Source organism: Anguilla anguilla, chromosome 2 (genome assembly GCF_013347855.1).
Source record: "Anguilla anguilla isolate fAngAng1 chromosome 2, fAngAng1.pri, whole genome shotgun sequence".
Lineage (NCBI taxonomy): Eukaryota > Metazoa > Chordata > Actinopteri > Anguilliformes > Anguillidae > Anguilla > Anguilla anguilla.
Window position 1 is genome coordinate 39,788,057 of NC_049202.1, and position 21,399 is coordinate 39,809,455.

Here is a 21,399-nt window from a genome sequence, read left to right on the forward strand (position 1 = left end):
GTAAGAAAGACGTATGCCATGACTCTAGTGTGAACAAAAGCAGCAATTCAATTATGAACACTGCTATTCCCACCGACTTCCTCCAATTCATCCCTTGTGCGACACAAAGCCAATCTTGCGCCGCCCCTGCAGGGCTGCCCAAGTATCATAGACTGCCAGCCACATTCGGCACTGGTACAGGCTGAATTTGATCCCTTTTACTGAGTGAGCTATCCAGCAGCCCTTCCAGAACAGGTTAGGCCGTCCAAGTTACTCTGTGTTCTAATCATTTGCAACTGTTTTGGTGCAACTTTTTCAAATTTTTGCCAAATGATTTGATGAAAATCTCTGTTCATTAAATTGTTGAAATGATTGCAAAGTGTGATCTTTTAGTGTTGTCAGGAGAATTGGTTTACCGTCATCAATATTGTTGAAATAAAGATCAACAAACTTTTCAGGGGTAATCTTACTTTTCCACAGCATTGGAGATTATATTTTGCTATCATGCACCTTGAGTGTTCTGGTACATGATAGCACAGTTGACATAAACCAAATGTAATTTGGCATGCACCCCAGCTCAAGACCTTAATTTTTTATGTCATTGAACATGTATTGTCGTTAGCTCTTCTTCTCTCCTTCTGTAAAAACAACACACAGGAACAACTAATGCTGTAACAGTGTACAAAGTAAAGATATTATTATTGAATCTAATAATTCAAGAGAAGTTCACACATTAGTCTGAACCTGCAACTTCAATCTTAGATTTCAGGTATTTTATCATGGCAAAACTCGCATAGCAGTGTAGAGCAGTAAACTCCCCAATCTATCTGGAATCTCTTTGGAATTGTATGAGAAAATTTAAAGAGAATTCATATCACTTCTTTTACCAGTGTTTGTGGATTCCTTCCCACCCACCTCCACAGGGCAACTTCTTCATACCATGATCCAAGTCTCAGTTGGCCTGTGACCATTTTGAAAAGTCCCATTATGAAATGGAAAAGGTTCGGAAATAAAAATTGCCATTTGGAAATAAGTCATTCAGAAAAGTGTCAGTATGAATTTTAAAAAGCCAATCGGAAATACAACGTGTTATTATGAAATAAAATATAACTTTATTGTGAAAAGAACAGTCATGAGCTGTGAATTATTTAATTATTTTAAGATAAGTCTTTATTTATTTCCATATTTATTTAATAATTTCTTTTATTTTGGCATGTCTAGTCCTCCATAGTTAGCTACTGTAAGACAGACACAGATCTGTTGATCTGTTCTTTTGTCATTTAGACATATCACTTTAAAATGTAAATTTCAAAGGGGGAAAAATGACACCCTTAGGCTTTTACCTTTAAATTTACATATAACCTAACCATGATGAAATTTATCCAGGTCAGGAAAACTGTCATTTTGAAATGTATTGAGTGCTTCTCAGCTATGGTTATGTGGCTCTAACTGACAAAACTTGACAGAACGTGATTTTACTGTGGTGTGAATAAACATAGCTTGCCCATTCTGCAGTGGTGTACCTGTATTGTGCTCCTGAATAGAGTTATGAGATAGGTCACAGTTGTGGTCGGAGATTTTTGCAACAAGACACACAATGTTCAACCTTTATGGCCGCAGTTGGAGTAGCCTACATTCCAGTGAAAGATTATTATCTCAGACAGAATAATCTGGACATCCTGAGGAGCTGGGTCTAATATGCTGTGTGACACATTTGGGGTGCAGAGGAGGGGAGTGGGTTTATGCCTCAATTTACATATAGGAGAACAACAAATTAAGTGATAATATGTAGTATATTGTAACTTCTACATAAATAAAAATGGCCCCAAAACTTCACTCTTGGACAAATGTCTTTTCCCAGACAGCAGCTTGATCTCAAAGAGAGACAGACAGAGCAGAACCTATGATGTCATCTTTCTCCTTTTCAAGCGGGAAACCAGTCCGATTCACAGAATACGACATCCCTCCAAAAATCTAATTGGCCAAAATGAAACATTGTCCCTCCATTCATTGGTTGATTTCTATAAGGAAGCTTAAGGTGGGTTTATTGTGGCTTTACGATTGGTTTAAACTGGTCACAACATGGTGGGGTTATGAAGTGGATTTAACTCTTCGCAACAGAAGATTTTGAAGTTGTGGCGTCGTGGAGAGGGCATTGAAAAGGGGGAAGTGAATAGACAACTAGGTAGTTCGCTAACCTGTAGTGTAATTACTAGCCGACGGCACACACTAAAGTAACTAACACCGAATATTTGTCGCTAATTTAGGTAAGTTAACCGTTTACTTGTATTACGACTAGGTGACAGTGCAGGATGTCATGCTTACCTCTTACATTATTTGGTTTAATTAAATTTAAGTTTGGGTCACATGGCGCTTGAGTATTCTCAGATACAGAAGCCAGCTAATCCATTTCTATGACAACGTTGTAACTTAAATGGATTTTGTTTTAAAATTACAGTATGGTCCAGAATATGTACTACAGCGTCATAAAGCTGTTTTTTCGTTCCAAGACCATAAACTAGCTGACTGACATCCCTAATTAGTCTAGCTGACAGACTGAGGTAGCTAAGTTGTTTATAAAGTTTGGCATTTAAGCCGAGGAAGAAAAGAGGTAAGTTTTATTGTTTTATTTGCTAACCTTTATTTCAGTCTAGCCAGCATGTTAAGTAACACACGCGGCTCTAAATTACAGCATTTTTTCCATGCCATGGTTACTTACTCCCGCTGTGTTGCTTCAAGTAAAGTTTGTTCGCAAGTTAGTTGGGATAGCTTACTCTAGAATGTTTAGCCAATTGTCTGTGTTACGGAAGTTTAGAAAGAGGAAGAAAAATCGATAACTCATTTCCCTTGGTAGCTTTCCGATGGAAGGAGGTGCCAGGGATTTCCCTACGGTTGTACGCACGTTGCACGCTCCATGCACCCCATCTTACCCTGAACAGCTGCACCTTCTCAGAAACGCCTTCGTCTTGTGCAGGTATTTACAATGCTTCTGTCACAGATATAATTTATAGCTATATATAATTTACGGTACTATAAGGTGCTAGAATCATTTTAGAATTTGGGGATCCAAACGTGGAAAAAAGGCAAACAAATGGGTCGGATGTTAGGTGTAATACAGACTGAAACTCTTTCCAGTTTATCCACTTCCGTACATGCCTGCATCATTAATGTGAAATGCATCCTCTGCTCGACTGATTGATTTTTGAAAGTTTTTTTCATAAATAACCAGCAAAAAATAGATGCTCCGAAGGAACCCAGTTCTGTCACGTTATTCTTTGCCGTCCGTTATATTTACTGCAAATCATGATACTGCCTGAATCATAGGACTAAATGTGCCCTGCATGTGTGTAAAGAGTACACAGGCTCTCTTTCTGTGGGCATAGGAAAGAAGGCAGCATATGCAGCAGTGATGGTCTTCAGTGTTCCAGGGGGCAGGAGAGAGAGGAGGATGAGTATAGTAGGGAGAGAGTGCAGATTACCAGGCTGACCTCTTCCCTGACAAAGAGTGAGAGAAACTATAAAACAGTGAGTCTCTGCTGTTTATGTTAGTAATGAAATATAGATTTTACACCCCCCTGGTGCTTTTCCCAATGTTTATGTTCTGTTTTGTGTTTTTTCTTTGCTAAGTTTTATTATACATCCTTTCCAATTCACCAAATGTAGTCTTTATTTGACAGCTTTATAAACTTTTGATATTGAGCAGGGATGGGACGACAAAGTAATGGCACTTCGTTTTCCATATTCAGTGTTTCCCATATAATTGTACAGACCCGGTGGGCTGCTAGGCCAACAAAATGCTTTTTTTTTTAATGCTGAAAATAACACCAAATATCTATTAATTTGGAAATCGGTAATCAGTTGTCTTGGGAGCCTTTGCGGGGCGCTGTTCCAAAATAGGAGTCAACCTCTGTGTTGTTGCCTGGGAAACTTGACGTGATAAGTGTCACTGCAGTGTTCTATGCTGCTGTCAGTCCAACTGAACTGGTCAGTCTCTTTAATTATCCCTGCTGAGAGAAATGAAAGTAAGTTTCGGGTGTTTAAAATTTTCTCATGGAACCACACTGTCAACCCAACGCTTTGCGTCAGTATGTTATATCAAACCAAACGCAAGTGCATCAGCAGTTAAAACACCCAATGTAAAATATATTTATTTGATTTAATTTGGCAATTATTATCAAAGATTTCAATTATCAGTTAAATTGCCAGATTTGTTAATAGGCAGAGCAAACTGTTGGATCAACCTTTATCAAAATGTACAACTTGAAACGAGATGAAATTAAGAAATTACAGAAGTTACAACCAATATTCACGTCTAATGTAAAGACAAGGTTCAACTACTTTATAACAGTTAACAGAGGTTACAGACATGGACAGTCACACTAGAAATTAATGAAAGAAGATATTAAACCGTAGCTTGTTTGTCTCGAAGTAATTCAAGGACAAAATTTAAAAAAACAAATACCGCAGAATATTCCAAAAACCAGAGATGAAATGTAGAATGCCATACCTACAGTAGATGCAGGACTCAGATGCCCACTTCCAACTAATTGTTACAAACTTAGTTTTTTCAAGTTGTTTAAAACAGACTGCTGACTAAATGAAAGCTGCATATTTTATTTAGTGAATGAAAGGAGGGGGGAGGGGGTGTCCATCTACACACAAACACATGTATGCAGACCCACACTCAAACACAGATGCACACATTCACACCTCAAATGCCCCCCCCCAGTTCCTGCTTCTTGTTTCCTACCTTTGAAGTTCCCAAGGGCCCACATGGCAAATGGTGAATTTGAGGTTCTTGACAGTATGTGATGTATTTATTAATGTGTACAACCTCTGGAAACATGTTGCTGTACAAGCTGCTTTGGAGTTAAAATGTATTTTCTTGCTTTAGACTACGGATCCCTGAATCCCCTAATATTCTTTGTCGAGGTCTGTGACTGGGTCAGTTGAAAATATATACCGAAACTGGAAAAAAAAGCAAAAATTCCAATAAATGAATTAACCTTTTAATTAACTGTACAATGGGATCCAAACCATTTCCATAGTCCACTGTTGCTAGAGCGAAATATAATCTATAAAACTGTTTCTGCTTTTCAAGTGCAGTTTTTTTGTGCCTTTTCATTTTCTAGGAAAGTTGTTCTAGATGGGAAGCTAAAGGTGAATGTCAAAGTGAATAGTAGGATTTTATACTGCTGTAGTACTGAAATGGTTGTATTGCTGTTCATTGAGATAGAAGTGCTTTTCTATACAGAAACATTTAACGTTAGCTTTCCTCTCTAACTGGAGAAGCTGCAGAAATATTTTTATGAAGAACAGCAATTAACATGCTCTTGGATTTTGTCATTGTAAAACAAGCTCACAACCAGTAACTAGGTGTTACACAATAAAGGGAGGTGTTGCTGTGGAAATATTGATGTAGAAGGGATCAGCTTCATAAAATAATTTCTCATTCATGTGAATTGCATCTGAGATTGTGTAGGAAGTTTATCACAAAGCCCTTTATATAATATACATATACTGAAGGCATTCATTATGCAACAGTTTTTTTTGCACCCACATTTGCACTGTTCATTTTCACACAAAAAAATTAAAAAATGATGTAATTGCTCTTATGTGATTCACATGATTTATGTATTTTATACTGAACAGGCGATAAGTTAAGTCCCCAGACCCCCCCCCCCCCCCCCCCCCCGTATTAAAGCCTGATGCACAAAATGATGGCCTCATGTTCAACACATAACACATGTATATGTAGTGCCTGTAAATCAAAGTTTCTTATAGAGAAGAAATGTGTGTAATTGAGTTACTACTGTGTTCGCATGACATGAAGCCAGCAGAGTACCTCTATAACAGAGAGATAATAATGGAGATAATACTATATTCAGTGAGCTGCATGTAGCAATCCTTCCAGAACTGAATATGATTTCAATGAGAAATAAACCTTAGACACATTGATAAAGGAAAATGGAGGCCTCATATATGAGATATCAGTGGTGGTGCCTTAGGAAATTTGGCCCAATGATTATTTAACACTTTGATATGATTTTTTAAAAATTTTACCCTCGCATACAGTTCAGTATTTCTGCTTAACAGTGAAACAAGTGTATATCTAAATGATACTGATAACTAGAATTATACTTTTTTGCATAAATGAAGCCTTTCATTGTCTAATTGATTTGTTAAATGACTGCAAAGTATGTGAACATGGTTGTAAAGTCAAAATGAACCATTTGGTGATTGATAACATGAATTGTTACTGTAGCACCTGGCGGTATTTCCCAGTTCGTGGCAGTGTAAATTGTGAACAAGGTATTAGGAACATTAGATGTAGGCATTGCCTAAAATTAAACCCCATGTTCAACATATAAAGTAGCTTAAACAAGTGTCTTGTGCAAGAAATAAGTTGTAGATTTGAGATTCTAGAAAGTAATGAAAATGTTTTGTCTTTTGAAGGAGATTTTACTAAAATGAGCAATCTCTGGGAGATCTTTGTAGTCTCCAAGCTTGAATTACAGAACAAAAATGAAGATAATTAGCCTGTCATTTTGATACCCTTTTCTATATGCGGCGGTTTTATCAGAGTTCACTGAAAGCAGAAAGTGACTTGTTATAAATTATCACTTAATTAAATTGTATTCAGTTGGTAAGTTGTTGATTTCATTGTCTGTGTTCATCAAAAGGTAGTAATAATAATTAAAATTATTATTATTTTAAATAGGTATTTAAATATGGCTTTTCATTTCACAGGAAAAATCTCAATGTGTTTTTGTCTGTGTTGCAGGCAAAAGAGGAAAGGAGCTCCATACCAGTAACAACCCTACGCCCCTACTACGTGCCCAATGGAGGACAGAAATGTTGGAAAGGAGTGGCCTGGACATGGTACTTGCTGGTCGGAAATGGAACTCAAAATTGATGAGCCCCAAAAAAGTTCCCTTCCTGTGAAGCAGTGGATGATCGGTGCAGATCAACAGTCATTAAAATCAAAAGTGGACCGCTTCTCTGAAATTGTTAGAAGTCCAGTTCAATGCCTGAGAACCCATGATGATGTCTCTTCTCCCAATATTGACTTTGCTTTCCAGAATACCACTTTGTATTCCATCAAAGATGACTTCAGCAACAACACTCACAAAAGGCATCCTTCAGAGGAAAAACCTAGGGATTCCACTTCGTCTCAGACTAAGGTTCTTGACAAACACACAAAAACTGAAAATGATTCTGAAAATGTAATTTTTCCTCAGAGTGGGGTAAGGCAAGACTGTAAAGGTTATGAACAAGTAACATTGTTCAGTGAAAGTGAGACAATTGAAGCAGCAGTTCACAGGCTACAGAATTGCATTTCTAACACAGAATTTCAGTTCAGCTCTGTTCCAGTTGAATCTCTGACTAAGATTTCCCTTCCGCACTTCCCCAGTGTCAGCCATGGATCTAGTTTGGACTCAAATGTTCTGTCACCTGAACTTCATAGTGAAGTATCACCTTCCTCCAAATGCAACTCTCACCCATTCTCACCTGGATGTACTCAGGTTTTGTCAGCAGAATTACTTTGGTTTTGTAGCCCCATGGAAAAAAATGTTGAAGGACTGACTGAAATGTGTACTGTAGAATCTTTGCTACATGACAGGGAGAAAGATTTTGGCAAAGGGAGAAACATGGAGGGTGTTAAAGATCTCCCTATCCAGACAAATGCAGAGGAGGAGGAGAGAAGTTTGCCAGCATATTCTGCCAGTGCTGCTCCACTGCCAGGCCTACCTCCCATCACCCCAGTAGACTCATCTTGTGCTTCTTATCCTTCATCTGCAGAAGGTGTTGAAGAATCTAGATCAAGAGAAGACTGTGAAGCAGGGTTCTCTTTCACTTCTGTAATGCCCGGAGAAGCTCTACAGACTCAACACAAAGTATTGCATTCACCAGGATCCCACTATATGAAGGGACCCAATCCTGGAAAAACTGAAGAGGGGGGAGCAGGTATCATGTCTGCAAGACGAAGTGTTAAGCCAGAGGTGAAAACCGTTGAGAAATTTAGAGTTGGATTAAATCTCAGAAAGGGAGCTAAAGAGAAAAAAGCAAAGGAAATGACGGGTGAAAGGGTGAGAGGCCCATTGATTGTTACGAGACCAAAGACAAGGGGAAGGATACCAACAGCAGTCCCTGAGCTGCTTATCAAAGTTCCCTACAGCAGTCTTGATTCTACAAGGAAAGTTGAGAGTAAGACCCAAAACAAAGCCACTTGGATGTCTTGTAAGTGTGGGGCTGTCTCTGAAACTGAATCTGGTAGAGAAATGGAAAAAGATATGAAATCTCCTGAGCAATTTGTGGCAGCACCTGTAATAGGAACGAACATCACTGGGACTCTCTTCAATAAGTCAGCTCTGGATCTCACAAATAATTGTGATTACAGTTGCTTAATTAGAAGTGACGATAAAACCAAAGTAAGTCGGGCGAGGAGAAGTAAGACGATGGATAATGTCGGCTGCGGACTGAATAGTAGTGCTAATGCCCGTTCTAACAGAAAGGGCAAAGCTTTAAGTGAGGTAGAATTGGGATCATCAGCAATAGTGGATGATTGTATGTGGTCTTCAAAGCATTCTACGACTCAGTCTGCTAAGACAACAGGTTGCATAGAGCGGGAAGAGAAAGAGGGTGAAATTAATAATATGTTTGGTGTTAAAGAACTCACAAAAAGGCCTGAGCTAGGAGTCAAAAGCAGAGGACATCAGTTTTATCAGAATAGAAAGAGGATAATAGAGATTCCGTCCGTGGGGAATTCACAGTTTTCAGATGTACAAGTTTCACAAAGTGAGATGACTGGAGAAAGTCTCGGAAATGAGACAAGTGGGCAGAGAAACAAGTTCCAAAGGGGGATGATGCTGCAGAGAGGAAATTATGGTTTTGTTAAGGATGCCAAAGAAGAGGGTAGTCATGAGGATACTGGCAATGAGGTTGCAAAGGGAGATGAGGACGGAATCCTTTGTTCCAGAGACTTCCAAAGAGAATGGGTATCTGAGCAAGATACTAAAAATGTTGGTAAGACCTACCTCAAAGAAGCATGTAAGATCAGGCCTGTATCCATCCAAGGGAAGGGAAGATGTCAAAACAATACCTCCAGCAAGAGCAACACAGTGTCACCCAAAACCCAAGGGCTGATTCAAAGCACTGATAATAAACCTTCAAACATACTTTTGGAGTCTGATGTAGACTGTAAAAATTTAATTCAAGAGTTTACACAAATTTCTTTGCCTATGCCAGCTGACACAAGACCCCTGATCCCAGATCATTGGTCAGGAAAGTCTGTATCAATGCAGAATAACAAAGAAGCTAATGAGGAAGGGGGAACAACTCCCATTTTGTCTATCCATTCTATGGCTACTTTACCCAAGTCTAAAAAAAGGAAAAGTTCAAGAAAGGCAGGCACCCATAGAAGGAAGGACAGGTACAGCAGGACTGGGAAAGATACCCCCATGGTGGTGAAAGAACAACAGAGGAAGGATAATTTGGTGAAAATATCAGGTAGCAGTCCCCTACGATCCTACCTGAAGCGGAGGCACTCTTACCCCGAGATTAACCCTCTCCCTGGCGGCCCTCGGCCTGCCCTCATGTTAGCTTCTTCACCACTTGGCAGACTGCCCTGTTCAGCCCTTCCCCGTCATTCGTCAGTCAAGCGTGCTCGGCGTCACACTGTATGCAGCCTGGAAGTTGAAAGAGAAATTGCACCTCTATGTTTGCGCAAAGAAGTGTATCCTGTTGGGTCGGGAAGGCTGTGCGGAAGTCATTGCCCCAACTTAACTTCCTCTCCCAAAACCCTTGCCTCTTGTTTTTTGGCCAGCCCCCTGGCCTTCCTTTCTAGCAAGCGTCAAAATGGCAGTGGTAATATTGCCTGTAGTTGTGGTAGTAGTCATAACGTCACTTCATCTTCCTCCTGCAGTTTTGCCACTCCCACCCCCTCCTGTCCTGCTACCTCTTCAGTCTGTCATCCCCTATTCCCTGCCAACACTTCCAGTGTTCCCACCGTACACCAAACCTCTGCCTCGGTTTCTTCCTTATGCAGGTAACTATCATATATACTGATTCCACCATATACCTCTACTGTTTTTGAAATGTATGACAATTTATATAGTGCACAAGAGGGACATAAGTTGAATATTCTGTTTTAAAAATATGTATATTCCAGTATTTATTGCAAAATCTATATCAAAATAGCTTCATTATTGATTGCATTGCCATGAAATGCTCTTGGGCTCTTCCTGTAATGTATGGCACAACCACAAGGGGGAGCAAGAAGGCCAGTACACAGGCAAAAGGAGGTATTGTAGCGATGGACTCGAGACCAGGTGGATGTGGAATAACACTTATTCATTGTTTAGTTGACAGAGTTTGCCATCAGACCCAAAATGAGCTTCGCTATCACTAGGGAATGCCCACAGAACTGTATATGGGAATATGGGAATGCCTGAACGCCATCATGCACACACAACATTGCATTGACTGTTAGCATGCATATAGTGTGCAAGGCATTATGGGCAATGGAAGAAACAGCATGGTGGTGCCCGGAACTCAGATCTAGCTAGCTAGCTGCTTTGCTAGTTTTCGCTACGCTATTATATATTATTAATTTTTGGCTACGAAAGTGAGACCTCATCATGTGAATAAATTATACCTCTGATTGTTTGGGTACATAAATAATTTAGATACATTTAAACAATCAGCCTGTCTATTGCAGTGGTTCCCAACCTCAGTCCTATGTGTGCTGATTTTTGTTCCAACCATAGTTGCAATCCCAAAATTTTAACAAGCTGGTAATTTTTAATTAGATGCTTTCCATGTCAACAGGCATTATTTACCCTCTTAAGCCACATTTAGCCAGAAATACCTATACATGCCATGAAGAATAAATAACATTTCATATTGTGTTCACATATTAGAAACTATTTCATAAAAAGAGGTAACAAAATGTTTTAACTGAACAAATTACATTTTTAATTACCTACCAAATAGTTTTATTGGCCATACCTACACCTTTCACCAATTACAAGCAACTTGGAGGAGAAGGCTACAGTATTTGGGTGAGCAGGTGTTCCTAATAAAGTGGCCACTGTGTGTATGATGTCTTCTATGCCATCTCCATTAAAAATAATTGCATTGCCACACATTATATCTGCTGTCATCATATGTGCAGAATTTATATAAATATCTTTTTATTTATCTAAATATTTTTTCCCCCTAGTGTACCATCTCTGAGAATTGATGAACACAAGCTGAAGCAGGAGGATGCAGAGCAGAACAGCTGTTTCAGGCTGGAACTGGATGTCCAGGAGAGATGTGAAGAGAAGTCACTGTCAGACTCTGAAATAAAGGTATTCCAGTCCACCACAATGGCCAAAGAATAACATTGCTTTTAGGTTAATGTTGATACACTATAACATACTGTGATGTTTGTAAAAGTAGCAACTTCCCTGTCGGGTTAAATGCACAGTTCCGAGGTGTGCGAGTAGGGAAATGATGTCAGTTGGACCTATACTGCTTGAAAGTGTTTGAAACTCAGGGTTCTATCTCTATAAACTATTTTACAATGCCAATGTTTTAGCAACAATGGTTTCTTATTTTGTGATGTGGGGAGGCAAAACAGGCTCACCTATGCGTTTTGGAAATCCACGGATGACATGAATCACTCTAAAGTTGGCATCCTTATCTCGGCAAGGGTCCAGCGAACAAAATCCATAGTAGTTGTCAGTCCCAAAAATATACTAACTCAAAGAAACATTGATAGAATGTCCATTGTTTAATTAGGAATTCTCTGGAGGAACTATTGTTGTCCTTTTTGCAGTTGCATACATGCCGAAAGTACTGGGAAATATTTCTAGCTCTGGTTTGTATTGCTTCTCTCGAACACCTACAAGGTTCTCTGACCAGTACTAGTCAAGCAATGCGCAAGCAATGACTCAACATGGATGGCATAGTTACTGCCCAGTACCCAGCCAGCCAGTGGCAATCTATTATAGTGACTGCTGAGAAGTGTTTTAGCCAATGAAATTACATTTCAAATTGTGTATAAGTTGGGCGACATAGCTCAGGAGGTAAGACCAATTGTCTGGCAGTCGGAGGGTTGCCGGTTCAAACCCCGCCCTGGGCATGTCGAAGTGTCCTTGAGCAAGACACCTAACCCCTAACCCCTAACTGCTCTGGCGAATGAGAGGCATCAATTGTAAAGCGCTTTGGATAAAAGCGCTATATAAATGCAGTCCATTTACCATTTACCATTTGTTAGGCTCGCATGAAAGTCAACGCATTGTTTCTCTTGCATAAACAAACCATAAGTTTTTCAATATGCATGCTGAGATCGTTACACATCAGCAAAAAAATTCTTGAGACTTTATGTCCCAAAAATGTTGTTGTTTTACTACAAAAATTTATTTTGCAATACCCAAGTCTCAACTGAAGACTCAGCATTTGGAGGTCTTGGAAGAAATCACTCATCTGAGTGGAAACCTATCTAGACATAGCTTAGGAAGAAGTGGTGTTGTCATCAAGTTTGAATCAGCATGGGCTCTATTCTGTATTCTTTTAATTCATCTATAGTAGCAGGAGAACTCTAAGGAATTTGTGACTGAAGAAGAACCACAAGATTTGGGTGTTCTGTGCTAGATTAACAACATAATTGCTTTCTATTGAATGACCTTTCAAGGAAAAAGATGCCACTAACCACATTTGGGCGAACATTTATTTGGGCCAACTGCTATTACTGCTTTTAGCAAGCACATCTGAGAGGGCAGAGATTTTCCATATTAAGTTTAATGTCAGTGTGAGCTGTGCTTCTCAAGAAAATTTCTGAGTACATTTTTTATATTTATATTTAGTTATTGCATTTCAAGCACCAAGATAGCAGTTGCTATGAACTCAAGTTTTGTATGAATGTAAATGTTTTTTCAGCAGGTTTATAGCAATGTGTTGCTACTGTAATGTGTTTCCCCTCCACTGAGCAGATGGAGAGTATGAAACAACGAGAACGTGGGAAAGTGTCACAGATTAAAATTAGAAAATCTCTCCCAAAACCACCAACCAATCTCACACCCATGGGGCTGCCAAAACCTGTCAGGTAAGTCTCTGCCAGTTTATACTTTCAATTAATTCTAATAATAAAATACTGCTGTCAGATAATAACCTATCACTCTCAGCTTTTTTCTATTTTGCTCAAATACTGAATACCATCTATTCCACAAGAAACTGACGAAGGCCTGTTAAACTCATCCTATGAGCCAGTTAGAACAAGAGCATTGGGTTAATGAACTTAATGACTGCTCATGTTTTCAAAAAATGTCCATTTATCCAAGATAATATATAGCTGAAGTTTTAGGGAGTAGCTTGATTACCCCCTTTTCAAATTGAATCTAATATCTCATTTTTAAATAAAGAACTACTGAATTATGTGCATTCATATATTTTGGATATATTATGGCTTGCTGTACTTGCTAACTAACCAGTACGTGCTACTAGCTTGAGTTAAATAGCTAATGTGAAAGCAGTGTGTTATGCTTCACAGATTGATGATTTATGTTTGGTCTGACATTCATAAATTACGGTAGTTAGTCAAGTTGTGCAAGTAGAGTGATCTTTCTGTAATAAATCAGCGAAGCTGTTCCACAAATGAAATGGCCTTAAAGGTGCTCTTGGAGCCAGTGTAAAGTAGGGATGTGAACAATATGACACATCGTTCATTGTCAGTCACAAGCACGCATGTCAAATCTTAAATGTGTGTCGTTCATAGCCCTATTGTAAAGCTCATTTGCTAGCTAGCAAAGGTTAGTTTTGTGATATTGTTATTAATGCTAATTTGACTAGTCTTTGCTACCTGACAAGCATCATAGCGTCTTAATTGGATTTTTGACAAGTTTAGTTGTCAGTCATTGTAAATCTGAAAAGCTTACTGCCAGTATTCAGGCAGTTTAGCTAATCTCAGCATGCTTACTGTTGGCTAGAGATATGGGACTGAGGTATTTTGTTGCATTCAAAATCAAAGTTGAGGTATTGTCCCTAGCTAGCTAATATTACATTGCATCAATGATTCAATCATATTTCTGACACTTTGATGACCAAACCAGTTTGTTTACTTACCTTTCCTTATGATAGATTGATTTTCACCATCCTGTTAGGTTTTGCTAGGAAGCTAGCTGGACTATGTCTCTGTGTCACTGTCGGTGAGATTCATGTACTGTACACCACTATAAAGCCAAAGTGGCTGAACCCTCTTCAGATTGAACGTACTCTTAAATGCAAGTAACTTTGATGTGGTAATTTTTTATTTAACTGTAATCCTGCCAAATTATGGGCGCTATAAGGTACCCAGGCTAAACAAATAACGTACAAACTGAAACAAATGTAAAACAATGTGAATGTTTTGACTGCTTGATCATGTGTTTATTTGTTAGGTTAAAGAAGAAAGAGTTCAGTTTGGAGGAGATATACACCAACAAGAACTTTCATGAGCCTCCTGATGGGTGAGATGCGAAGACAGTTCAAATTATGCAACGTGTGTTGAGAATGTTGGCAATTGGAATGTTTGCAATGTTGGAAATGGCAATTCTTTTCAGTCAAGATTTTAGAAGATTAGTATATTTTTTTAAAACTATAACAAGAATAGGGGCCATGTGAATATTAAAGAACACCCAATCATATTTCTGACATTATAATGGAATTAAGCATCACATCAATGTTGCATATGATTATTTACACTGTCTTTGTTTTGAAGGGTGCTTTTAGTTTGTCACTGTCAGGGTTGGCATGTTGATGTTTTTGCTGATTCTTTTTCATATTGAACTTTGCACTTGTGTTTGCATTACACATCCTATAGCGTAAGAGGGTCCACTAAATGTTATTCTCCTCTTGTTCTTTCTGTCTTGTTTAGGCGCCTAGAGACCATATTTGAGGTGCCAATTAGCGGGCGTGATGGATCTGTGTCTATAGCCAGCCAGCGAAGAATAAAACGATTCGTAGAGTTTCCGGAGGCAGGCATGCCAAGAAAACCTAGGAGGCCTGTCATCAGAAGTGGAGTTTCACGGAAAGCTGTTGAAAGCTCAAATTTGGCCAGGACTCGTCGAGGGGGATACGATCGCACCAAAGAGGGTGGCATTCTAACTTTACAGGATATTGAGGCAATTCTTTGTTCCAAGCTTGAGCAGTTGGACAGCTGGATTGCGTTGGATGAAGACGGTTTGTCAGTCTGAGTTCCAGTCAAACTTCCACTGGAAGCTACTTAGTTATACTACTAACCAGGATGGCCATACATTTTTATAATTTTGTATGCTGTTTGGCAGATGCTGAAGTTTCTTAATCTCCTGAAACATATATGAGAATTAGATTATAACTTAAATACTTAATTACTGATGGCAGGTCAGATTTCTACTTTTTCTCATGTTTATTTTTGCATCTGGGCATGAACATCCTATCTTGTACCTGAAATTATATATATATATATATATATATAATATTGCATATATATAATTTTGCATATATATATAATGTTGCAGGTTGGGGGTTGTGAACATTCTGGACTAGTGGTTTTGGCTTTAGTTGTACTGAAGAGTCTCGGGTTTATGTACTCTTGCTGGCGAAACATTGCTTCTCCAGTGGCTCTGCTTGGGCACTTTTGGATTTAGCAACACATGGATTCAGATTATGAATATGAAAGGAAATGTATCTGAATCAGAGATTTTGAATATCAAATACGGGGATTCCTGGAGGACACATCCCAAGGGGTTTAACCTGCATCAGTTTTGACTTGGTGCTTTTCTGCAGTGTTCACTTCTTTTGTATTTTCTGGACTGGATTACACTGTTGTGCAGTAAGGCCTTAATTAGGAGTTCAGGTTTGTTATCAATGTGTGCTTTTTATGATGCACTCTGGAACATATAAATATATTAAATAAAAAACAATCTTTAAATGAAACATTTGTTTGGTGGTGTTCATGACATAAACATTTTTGTCACGTCTATATGTTAGGTAAAACCAGTCATGTTGTATTTTACTACTGTGGTCTACAGAAAGTCTGATTTCTGTCAACTTGGATTGATATTAATTTAAGAAAAATATTTAGGGAAAAAATACCTGAACATTTTGGATATTTATTTACAGAACAATTGAGCATACAATACATTATGAAATGGTGACATTCTGTAACTGATAAAACATGAACAGAAGGCTTTTGAGACAGTACAATGAGCAGCAAGTTGCAGAGAAAATGTTAGTTTTGCCAGGAATATGTGTAAGTTTATATGCACTTTTGCATTTGCACTGCAATAAGGAGGTAGGACAGTTTATTCAGAAAGGTATTACGGGGTAGCAAGTTTTAATTAATGCATTGAGAGGGAAATCCAGGTTTTCCTGGTTCAGCTGAATTGCATTCCTGTTGTGTGCATGTGGCGGGGGTGGGGGGGGGGGGGGGGGTTATATCAGGTTGTGTCAGTTTAACAAAAATTCTGTAAGCACTACATTTCCATTTTGTTTTTGGCTGGAAGTGTTTTTTTTATTGTCCTTTAAAATCAGTAAAGTGGTGTTATATGGTGTTACACGTGTCAACTTGTTTGTTCAGTCTCTCACAGAATATTTATGGTTTCTTGCACAATTGACCACTTCAGAATGTGAATAACTTCATTTTTGGAATGGAAAGAAGAAGAATAAAGAAGTTAGATCACTCATAAGATTATCTGAAGTAAACAGGAACAACCAGACAATGTATTTGCATATTGGGATTAGCAGGTAGACCAGGCCTGCCCAACCCTGTTCCTGGCAATACAATGTCCTGTACGTTTTCACTCCCACCCTAGCAAATGCCAAATTAGGGTTGCAAATTAAGTGATTTGTTTTATTCTTTACAATACAAACCCCCCCCCCCCCTTTCATGTCACTTGTTACATGTTGCCCCATCCCAGCACTTTTTCGTAATTTGTATTTGTCCTAATACTGTAGCTTATTCTTCTGCCTAGTTTGTTTTGTAGAGGTTAGGTCAGAATAGTGTTCACTGTGTGAACTGTGTTCTTGGCTAGAAATAGCTGTACAAAATAAGTACCTTACTGAACCTGTGTTTAGCAGTTGTCTATGACCATGAAATGCACTTTTTGTACATCGCTTTGGATAAAAGCGTCTGCCAAATGAATGTAATGTAAATGTAATGTAATGAAAGCAGCTCTACAGTGCTTTTCATCTACTGGGGTGTGCAGGAGAAAAGTAACTATAACAAATAAAGAATCCCTAATCCTAAGAAATCCTGATACCAAAATAGAGAGAATTTTTCTGTTTATATATTCATCTATATGTACACAAACACGTGTTGCAATGAATTTAGACAATTCAAGGTCTACTCTGATAAACCAGAGAAACAAGTGTTACATGCAATCCATTTCTTATTAAATGAAATTACTTGTAGGTGATTCTTTACAGTTATGGGACAAATGAATCAGTCGCAGAAATAGCTTCCTTCTTAATATTTTGGCCCAATGATGATGATAAACTTGGAATGCGGCTGTGGCTGTAAGTGGATCTATAATTACTGTGGTTCGGTAAGTCCTCCGCTGGATCAGAATGGAGAGCATCCCACATCCCTGATCAATGGGGCATGGTCTGTGTAGTGAGCTTTAGGTCTGACTGAACTGTTAAGTCAACATTGTACTGAAATATTTAACATCTCTATGATTAACATTGTACTGAAATATTTAACATCTCTACGATTAACATTGTACTGAAATATTTTTGAAAGAAATGTTGATGGAATTTTTACTGAAATATGAAACGGTCAAACATTTGTCAATATCTGCCCCTTGAGGTAGCTGTTCATTATTACTGTAATTACCAATGGGCTCATTTATCCCCTGTCTCTTCATGAAGTGAAATTTCAGTGTTCTAATCCAAAGATAACTATACTCGTATCCTCTTGTTTGACCAAATTGCAACAGTATATCACAGCAGGCAGTCAGTAGTTAAGTATTCAATTCAAGTATTCAAAGTATAAAAACTCGGTAAAACTAAACTAATTGAGAGCTCAGCTGAAAATACAGTGCAGTGTTCCCCCAGAAACCAGGATTGAGAAACACTTGGTTAGTCTTGTAGGGTGAAGAGATATGATAGCAATGCCATCAGCATTGGGATGAGAATGATGAGTCCTACCCACACTGCAATAGCAATGAGGCTGAGTTTTCTGGCATTATCAGAGTATACTTGGGCCTTTTCCGGGTCTGATTCTCTCCTTTCCTGCACCTGCAGTGATGAAATGATTCACCAGATTAGAGACCAACGATTTCAGTGATTGATGAGCAGAAAAAAGTCATGCGCCTCCCACTCAACAGTTCTTCCCCAGACAACTTGCCGATTCGGATGGTACAAAGATAGAAACATACTATCAAACTTTAAAACGTGAAAGTTGATATGTCAAAGGAAGAAAATATGAGTTTCTAATTCAGAATGGTAGCTACACTAGCCAGACAGAGAGAGGGTGGTTTTTGTGGTGTTAGAACCACCTCTACATATAAGAAATCAGTGGAGGTGGGGGTTTTTTTCCTTCTCATTATTCCTCTCCCTTGGCATGTGTGATTTTTTACTCTGACACACACAAGTCATCAACAGAAATGTGTATCGTGTTCAAATATTCATGATGATCGACTACATATTGGAGTAAATGTTTTGAAATGGGAAATGCATAGATTAGTTTATAGTATACTGTATATATTTTCTCATGAATGAAACCAATTAACCAAGAAACTACCTGATCATACAATCCAACTTTCTGAATGATAATGAGTGGTACAGTCGTATTCATTGAGACATTCCATTCATTCCTGTCTTGCTTACCTTGACGGAGTTAATCAGAGCACTGATGCCAATGCAGGAGATTCCACAGATTATGCTGCCAATGGCCAGCCACCTGTAGTCCCTGACGTGGCTAGCTGAGATGTCACTGTGTGTTCTAGATATGTTTCCCAAGTCTAGACCAGTTTCCAAGGTGACATTCTCTGCTGAGGCAGATTTGGGAATTTTGGCCATCCCTATAGAGGAAGAAAGGTGTGTCATTGAAACAGAAAAAGAGCAGGAAACTGTTCCACCTCCATTTTTGTATCCAGATTATTTTCTGATAATTTTTATTGCCAAAGTTTTTTCCTAATATAATCTCATTACTGTGGTGGCCAGATGCCACTTCTTTTAACGCAACTATATACCAGTGGAACTAAATAGTCATTGGGTCTCATTCACAAAACCTTTCTTCTTACTATTGTTCCTATGAAAAAACTGTGTGGGATTCATGAAACATTGTTCATGAATTGGATGTGAGTACCTGTCCATGTGACTATCATAAGGAAACACCCCAGCAATCCCACAAAGGCATGCTGACTTCAGGGTCGTGTGCAAACATCAGTCATGGCCAGGTTTGACTGCACGCTTGTGGGTCTCTATACATCATTATCAATCATCATCTGCAGTCACTTTTATCCGCAAATGAAATGAATTACTTACCACCAACAAATGTATTATCATGAACCGAAATTAAAATAAGAGTTTTTGAAAACAAAAGCTAAATTCAAACCTGCTCTTAAAACTAAACTGAACTGAAATTTAAATCAAAATAAAAAAATAAAAAAAACTAGTGGAAGTTTGAAATTATTCAGATAGGTTAGTGCAGTTAAATGATTGTTGGAAAACAGGCTTTGGGCAGGATCAATAAATTCAAATAGATTCAAATTTAATTTTAAAATAATTGAATTGCTGATTAAAGGTCCAGGCAACTGGTTTCAAATTGTAGTTGTATTATCCAGAGGTGACAACTGATTGTCTTCTTCATATTTCTTTCAATTTTTTAACTCGGTTATTACCATTCATTAATAAACCCTTTGTAATAAACCCCATTAGACTCTATAGCTTTGATGTGTAAGCTTGAAAGCTATTTCATTGTCGCTAGCTAACGATAGGCCTACTTACCGATCCACCATTTTCTGCGCACTGCAAAACTAACTGTATGGGTTATTGTAATATTGCAGTGCCCGTGGGTTCCAGAAATAAAACCCATTTCTTGTAGGTCTCTTCATTTTTGTGAAGAAAAAAGCAAAGAGATGGGGCAGTGCTTTGCCATTTTCAATTTAGATTGCCTTACCTGCACAAAAATGACAAGAGAATCATTTAAATATTACATGTAGAAAAGATTACACTGGACTTAAAGTTTTTGTTACGCAACTAACACCCAATTAACCCCGCCCATTGAAAACCTGGCATTTAACCAAGAGGGAAAGCAAGCCAATTTCTTTCCGTTTATAGATTTGTTTTTGCAAGAATCATTTAAAAGTATTTCTCGGCTGTTTCTGAATGCAAAAAAAGTATTAAAACAACATATCAGAATTCACAGATTTCAATTTCCTGGACCTTTAAGTAAAAACTATTTCTAAGTTTCCTCCCACATCAGAGAAACAGCACACAAGTTACTAATTAATGTAACGTAGTCTTTCACTTCAATTACATTCATTACAAACTGGTGTAATTACAATATAGTCTGTTTCAATTACTACACTGGAAAATTGTACAAATATTGTCCACCCTTCACCCTGTTATTTTATTTTTCCTCCTTTTTTCACAGCAGCATAATCATCCTAGTCATATTACTATTTCAATGTCTACAATAATGGTTGAGACTACAAAACAAAATATACTTTATAATATATGGGCTGTTTTACAGAAAATGGCTGTCCAGTCAGGACTACTTTCTAGGAAAGTGACAAAATGATAACATTGCCATAATTCTTACCTGTATTGTTTTCTCCACTTACACGAGGCTTGGATTTCTACTAGTCGGTGCTCAGCTATCCTCTCTTGTCAACAGGAACTGAAAATTCATAATGAGGAGTAAATGGGTGGGATTTTCTTCTGGTTGTGTGAACTGTGTGCCCAAAAGACTGTCAAATACACTACCTTTCCAAAAGTATGTGGACACACCTTCTAATTAGTGGTTTCGCTGTTTCAGCCACACCCATTGCTAACTGGTGCATAAAATCAAGCATACAGCCATGTAATCTCCATTGACAAACATTGGCATTAGAATGGGTTGTACTGAAGAACTTAGTGACTTTCAACGTGGCACTGTCATAGGATCACACCTTTCCAACAAATCAGTTTGTAAAATTTCTGCCCTGCTAGAGCTACCTCAGCCAACTGTAAGTATTGTTATTGTGAAGAAGAGGAAATATATAGGAGCAAGAACAGCTCAGCCGTGAAATGGTAGACCACACAACCTCGCAGAACAGGACCACCAAGTGCTGAAAACTGAAGTGTGTAGCGCATAAAAATCATCCGTCCTCAGTTGCAACACTCACTACAGTGTTCCAAACTACCTCAGGGAACAACGTCAGCACAAAAACTTTGTAAAGAGTATCATGAAATGTGTTTCCATGGGTG

At 38.4% G+C, this 21,399-nt stretch overlaps 1 protein-coding gene across 3 annotated transcripts; it reads left to right on the forward strand.

Annotated features, from left to right (window-relative positions):
- Positions 1–2,060: 2,060 nt before the first annotated feature.
- LOC118221276 lies at positions 2,061–15,918 on the forward strand. Of its 3 annotated transcripts, none has more exons than XM_035406196.1 (7): positions 2,061–2,246; positions 2,834–2,953; positions 6,764–10,027; positions 11,204–11,333; positions 12,960–13,072; positions 14,403–14,471; positions 14,879–15,918. In XM_035406196.1, the coding sequence occupies exons 3-7, from the start codon at positions 6,822–6,824 to the stop codon at positions 15,195–15,197; spliced, it is 3,837 nt and encodes a 1,278-aa protein (XP_035262087.1). In that variant the 5' UTR covers positions 2,061–2,246; positions 2,834–2,953; positions 6,764–6,821; the 3' UTR covers positions 15,198–15,918. The 3 variants fall into 3 exon arrangements, with proteins under 3 accessions (XP_035262087.1, XP_035262088.1, XP_035262089.1); XM_035406197.1 differs by lacking the exon at positions 2,061–2,246 and adding an exon at positions 2,298–2,590; XM_035406198.1 differs by lacking the exons at positions 2,061–2,246; positions 2,834–2,953 and adding an exon at positions 3,408–3,504.
- The last annotated feature ends 5,481 nt before the right edge of the window (positions 15,919–21,399 follow it).

What these genes read in the sequence shown, in the direction of transcription:
- LOC118221276 (XM_035406196.1), top strand. Translation starts at nt 6,822, where the DNA reads ATGGAGGACAGAAATGTTGGAAAGGAGTGGCCTGGACATGGTACTTGC. An exon ending in TCGGTTTCTTCCTTATGCAG is followed by an intron (nt 10,028 to 11,203) that starts GTAACTATCATA and finishes TTTTCCCCCTAG; the next exon opens with TGTACCATCTCTGAGAATTG. An exon ending in TGTCAGACTCTGAAATAAAG is followed by an intron (nt 11,334 to 12,959) that starts GTATTCCAGTCC and finishes TCCACTGAGCAG; the next exon opens with ATGGAGAGTATGAAACAACG.